Here is a 6,829-nt window from a genome sequence, read left to right on the forward strand (position 1 = left end):
ATAATTGATGTTGTATCCCTTTTTGTCTATAAAAATCTGTCATTGCAAACTCATTACCATTATCTGATCTAACAGCTTTTACATCAATGCCAAATTGAGTTTTGATATAAGAAAAAAAACCAATAAGATGTGATCTTGTATCAGACTTACTTGCCATCAATTTAATCCATGTGAATCTAGACATATCATCCACTACAGTTAAGAAATATTTGAAACCATTTTTATTGCTTTTAATTAAAAATGTGTTAGATAATAAAAATATGAGTAAACTTCTTGATGTGATAATGTGCATTGAGAAGTAAGATAACCCCGTTATGGAGTATGTTTTTAGTGAATGTAATAAAAGTTACTTGTTATTCTACATTAATTATAATATCATTTTTATATTAATTATGAAACTTTACATTTCTTAATACATAGAGACAATTAATCCATACATTGAAAAAAAATATAAAAAAACAGGGCATTTAGTTAATGAAAACATTAAATGAAAAACTTTAATAAAAAAATATAAGAATTTTGAATATAAAAATTGAATAGAGACTAAATGCTAATATTTATAAGAAAAAGAATACCATTAAAGTTCGACCCTTTACTTATCTCAGAATCGAATCTAAGTTATAAAATGAAGTATTGAAACTCTCTTGCTTCATACTTTATGTGTGTGGTTATCCGTATAGGCATTTAATTATGTTTTGAGAAAGCAATTATGAAGCATGATATAGAGACATTAAATAAAACAGGGACCAGATAGCACTATAGCAAACAAACATAAAACTGAATAATACTGTCTACTCACTCTGTCTCGAATTGCTTGGTGGGTGCTGCCTCTGCTACTTCTTCATCATGGTGGTTGCTCACTAATACTCGATTCTTTAATTAAGATATCAAAGTTATAACTATATACTACTCTTCAAAAACACTCACAATTTAACTATATATATATATATATATATATATATATATATATATATATATATATATATATATATATATATATATAAATCATTAGGAGACCTTTAACATGATTAAAGCGTAATATATAGATACAATTCAGATTCTCTAATGGATTTTTTAGTGTAATATCTATTTTTGAACGTTAAAAGTACACTTATATTAGTATTTTAAAAAAAATTCAAAATATTATAAAACCAAAATTAGTGTCCATGAGTGTTTTGAGAACATAACATAGGAACAATATAGAAAAACCAAACAGATAATCCAAAATGTATAACCTTGACTTTATCATGAAATTGAATTTATTAAAAAAATTAATCTTGACTTAATTTTATAGAATAAGTTTAATAAAATAATATTTATAACCATTTATATATTATAATCTTGGTATGTTTTAATAGAGTTAAATTTAAAGTTATTTTTCAATAATATTAATATTATTATAGTTGAATTTGTTTTCGGTGGATTATGGGATCTCGAAGAATATTTGAACTTCCTATTATATTGTTTCTAAATTGTAAAAATACAAATGTTATTTTAATATACTCATGCATATAATTTTTCTAAGATTGAAAACTTTTTGTAAATAAAAAGATTTAAAATTAAAAATATCTTGAAAAAAATTCATTCCAAAATATTGTGAGTTGTTAATGAATTGAAATGTGTGGGTTTTAAATATTTTGATCCTTGTGATAAACATACGGACGTTTCTTCCAATTCAAGATTCATGAGTGGATAAGTAAACCACCTATAGGATTTTGTCTTCTTGCGAGATGCTTCATTTAATTCTTAGATCAAGTTAATCTAATTGTCTAATGTAATTTTGTATCATATATAGAAATTTAGAGTGATATTTTGTTTTATATGCAATATTTCACTCTTAATTGCAACTTCACTCTGACATATTGCACAGTATTTTGAATACGGATGTATTTATACTTAAAAGGGTTTTTTTTTTTTTATGTTCATGTTTTTATTTAATTTTATCTTCCATGTAATCTTTTTTAAAATTTAACTCTTTTTAATTACTTTTTAAATTTATTTCTAAAAAAAATAATTAAATAAAAATTTTCTATAAAATAAATAAAAGCCTTCTACAATCGAAAAACAAGTATTTAAGGTCATGTCTTGGTTGTTCAGTGAAAGTTTTTGGGAGTCTTTGGAATTGACAATGGCAATTTGACGTTTTACAGTGTATTTTCGGACATCAATTAGGCTCTGTTATTATGAATGGATTTGGAGGAGATGATTTGGGGAAGATGATTTGAATGGATTTGAGGATAATTTTGTTATTGTTTTTTTGAGTAGATTTGTGGGTAATTGAGAGTGGATTTGAGGGTAAAGTTTGTGAGAATTAGTGTAGGATTTGATTGATGTGATAGAATTAAAAAATTTGTTTAATTCGTAGAAATGAAAGATTACCAAAATGCTCCTAGTTATTTTAGTAATATAAAATGTTTTTTTAATGTTATATTTAAATTTATAATTGTTAATAAATAAAGGAAATTAATTTATAATAAGTCAAATTAATTTTTAAAATATTAAAAAAATATTTTTAAGTAAAATAAATATTTTTAAAAATTTAATATTTGTTTGTAATATAATTTCTTACCAAATATAAATAATGTTTTTTAATTAAATGTAAGTAATGTTTATTTTTTAATTAAATGTAAATAATATTTACTGTTTAAGAACAAAGGGGAGGGAGAGTTGGAACCGGATACGCAATCCATCTATCCGGATACTCTTCTTTTCCAATTTCTGAAGAAAACTATATCCGGATACAGCAATAGTATATCCGGATACCTGCACCAAATTTACGTTAAAATCAGGTTTTATTCACTTGGAATGTTCACAGTTGGGTAGATGAGTCTTTTGCCACTAAATCATCGCAAATCCTCTCCTTTTTGCGAGATGGTGAAGACAGTGCATTCAACTCAGAATCATCGCAAATCGTCGCAAATCCATCGCTTGTAATCAGTTCAAACGAATGCAAAATTTAAAACTTTCCTCGCTCGCAAATTGGTGTAAACAGTAAAATCAGTGCAAAGGAACACAACGTTAATATTGGAATTGACCATTTATAAGGTCGATTGTCGTGTATTGTTTTTTTTAATAAATGATTCATTTTTATAATTTAAAAAACTTGTAAAATCGAAAATCAGAAAATGTAATCGAGTTTTGATATTTCATATATTTAGAATTTATTTTTAAATTTGATTGAGACCAACTTAATTAAGTTTCGGTCATGGTTATCTAAGTCGAATTTAGTCGAGATCAATTTGACTGAGTTTCATTTGTAATCCTAACATAATTCAATCGATTTTAGATTAGGATTGACTTGACTAAGTTTCGACTAAGTCTGTATCTATCGAATTTGGCCAACTTTTGACTGCAACCTGTTTTGATATTTTATTCGATTTTCTTGTCTTAACCTTTGATCTAATTCGACTCATCTCATCTTTTTAATTTTGTTGATTATGACAGAACCAATATTATAAATGAAGTAGATAAATACTTTTTTTTTTTAGCTTTTTAATTAAAAAATATTGTTGCTCAATTCAAAATTACTACAATTCGATTCAAAAATTGTACAGATTAGTTAAAATTTAGTGTAGTTCAGAAACATATTAAGATAGATAACAATTCAATTCATCTTACATTTCAATGTAATTCAATAAAATTTGATAAAATAAAATAGTTTAATTTAATTCATTTAAACTAATTTTCAGTTCAGTTCATACAAAATAATATTTAGTTCATGACATTTAAAAACAATGCAGTTCATTTTTCTCATCCCTAAATTTAATGTTCTTTATATGTATGTTGAGTCTAAAATTCATATATTGTGCGTTAGATAAGTCATTTATTAATATGTTAAACTAGGGTTTTTTTTTAATCTATTTAACAAAATTTTATTTTATTTGAATCTTTAAAGTATATATATTTATTTTATAAAATTAACTTAGATTTAAATTCATTTTTTAATGTAGTATTAATTTCATAATTAGAGTTCATCATATTAAAATTAATTATTTGTTAGATCTCTCTTGTTTTACTATCTAAATTTTCAAATCCAATAACTATAAATAATCAACGTCCATTCAGAATATGACGAAGTTTTTTTAGTTTTTTTATGTATTAAAATCCACTTCTAATTGATATATATCATAATTCAATCAATCTATATTAGCGTTCTAATTTCCTGCTGAAAATACCATTTGGTAGGTCTCAATGACCAAATTCACGTTAGTTTAGGTGCATGTTGCTTAAATAAATACCAAATAGTGACCCTATTGACTACATATCTGTCTCCATCTGCCTGCAGGCAATAAATTCCATGGAGTAATAAATTACTTATTGAATAAGATTATATCCCAATGAATTTCTTCCACATATTTATACAACTAGAAAATTAAAAGGTATACTTTCACTTTTCTTCTTGTACCGCGCGCACGTTGACAATCGGCGATCAATTCTCGAATACCACCAAAATAACGTAGACCGATTGCTAACTATAGTAATATTAGTGATCAAGTGGTATCACATGTTAAAAATATATCAAAATAATCAGTAAGGTAAAAACATTGAATTGTAATAGGGTTAATCTTGGGTCAATTTTAAACAAAATCTCATTTAAAAACTTATAAAAATAGAGATAAAATAAACTAGGAGATAAATGATTGAATTATTTAGATATTTAAGATTTAATTATGATAGTCGATCGATATAATTGAAAACACTTCTCAACTCTACCAATTGAAACACTTCTTTTTACCGCATTGACAAAATATATATATTTAAAGAGAACTAATTAGTTTTGGTGCCACTTTTTAATTAAATTTTTTTTTAATTATTTTTAATAAATAAAATAATCTTTCTAAACGGTTTCAAAACAACTATACAGACAAATTATATTATCATAAATTCTTTCAAACACTGAAGAAGTGTAAGTGACATAAGTCCAAATAAACTCTTTCAAACGCACCCTTCGACTTATCCCAAACATATTATGATAGTTTTTAAGGAAGGAACCACGATAGGATTAATAATATAAAGTTCTATATATAATTCATAGTCTGGAACAAAGCAGTGATTCTCGGTTCTACATTATGCATCCATGATAGTATTACCATGGCCATAACATGGCAAAGAAATGCTTGAAATGAAGAACTACGAGTAATCCTTGCCAGAATATGTAAACTAAACTATAACATGAAAATGGCAGCGGTTACACCTCTTATTTTCTGCATATAATTAAAACAGCATTATCAGAACATCACAGGTGGGTGCCTCAGTTGGAAACAGGAGGGTACTTAGGGTGTGGTGGCTTGTAAACTGGTGGGGACTTATGAATAGGAGGTTTATATTGAGATTCATGCACGGGTGGTTTTCCATATGGTGGCTTGTGAACCGGTGGTTGCTCAACCGGTGGCTTGTAAACTGGTGGTTTCTCTACGGGAGGCTTGTGAACTGGTGGGGACTTATAAACAGGTGGTTTCTCGTATTGTGACTCAAGCACTGGTGGCTTCCCATACGGTGGCTTGTGGACTGGTGGTTTCTGAACTGGTTTTTCCTCCTCAACTGGGGGCTTGTGAACTGGTGGCTTATAAACCGGTGGTTTTTCTGCTGGTGGCTTGTAAACTGGTGGTTTTTCTACTGGGGGCTTGTACACAGGTGGCTTTTGCACTGGAGGCTTGTAAGGTTTTTCGTAGTTAGCAAGCACTTGAGGGGACAGAACAAGAGCTGCAAGGAGCAGAACTAGGGTGTTTAAGGAAGCCATGTTGTTCATGTTTTAGTTGCTGAATGACAGAACCACTGCATGGTATTTATACTAGTTAGGGGACTCACTATTACATACATATGTCTCAGTCTATTAGTTATTTTATGACGCACTAACTAGATACCTCTCTCTGCAAGGTCAATATTTGGTGTGGATTTTCAATAAATGTGTTGCTGTTTTTGTCTTCTTGTAGTTGTCAAGTTGGAAATTGAAATGGAACAATTCCCTTTTCCACTATTTTTTTCATTTTTCAATTCACGACATGCTACTTCCGTTGAAAGAAGTTAAAATTGTAGTGTTTAGTTTCAAGTGCGATGCAAAAGCACTCCAAATAATTTAGTAGTAGCCTGTTTCAGTTTTGCTTCTCTGTTGCTTTATCCGAGAAAAAAGTGTCTCCACCGGAGAAACTGAATGATTTAGTATCATTTGCTACGTTTGATTGATAAAAAGTAAGACTCGTGTATTATAAGAAAATGATGTATTTGAAGTATCCTTAACCTATCTTAAACTATTGAATGTACCTAAGTAAGTCTAAAATACTGTGCTGGTTATATTGGAATTAGTATCCAGTTGATTAGTGTCACCTGCTTTGATTTGCTGATAAAGATGGTTACCACATTTTATTGTTTTCAACTATTTTGCTAGAAAAGTCCAAATGAACTTAAGGTTCTTGATTCCCAACAAACACCTTAAGTTTAAGAGGGAATGTTAAGAATTTAGCTAGGGTTTGTTATATGATCTGATATGTTTTTGTTTGGCTTAAATACCTATTTAGTCCCCAAGTTTGGGGCTGAATTTCCGTTTGATACCCGGTTTTAAAAGTGATTTAATTAGATCCCTAGGTTTTTGATTTTGCTTGCAATAGGTCCCTTTCGTTAAGAAGTTTGTAACAGCGTTAATTTTTCTTCTCTCTCCTCTGTTATTCGACATATCTTTCTCTCTTTCCAATTTCTCTTCTCTCTCTCACCATTACAACATAATTATATCTACCTCTCTCTCTCACCTTTTTCTCTCTCTTCTATTTTCATCACTCTTCATTATAATATCTCTCACCTTTTTCTCTCTCACTTTTTTCATCTCTTCACTATT

The 6,829-nt window shown here is 28.3% G+C and overlaps 1 protein-coding gene across 1 annotated transcript; it reads right to left on the reverse strand.

Annotated features, from left to right (window-relative positions):
* Positions 1-5,251: 5,251 nt before the first annotated feature.
* Positions 5,252-5,740, reverse strand: LOC106761481 (repetitive proline-rich cell wall protein 2-like). The gene has a single exon (XM_014645034.2). The coding sequence runs from the start codon at positions 5,738-5,740 to the stop codon at positions 5,252-5,254; it is 489 nt and encodes a 162-aa protein (XP_014500520.1).
* Between the last annotated feature and the right edge of the window lie 1,089 nt (positions 5,741-6,829).

Source organism: Vigna radiata, chromosome 5 (genome assembly GCF_000741045.1).
Source record: "Vigna radiata var. radiata cultivar VC1973A chromosome 5, Vradiata_ver6, whole genome shotgun sequence".
In the NCBI taxonomy this organism is placed as follows: Eukaryota; Viridiplantae; Streptophyta; class Magnoliopsida; order Fabales; family Fabaceae; genus Vigna; species Vigna radiata.

What these genes read in the sequence shown, in the direction of transcription:
- LOC106761481 (XM_014645034.2), bottom strand. Translation starts at nt 5,740, where the DNA reads ATGGCTTCCTTAAACACCCTAGTTCTGCTCCTTGCAGCTCTTGTTCTG.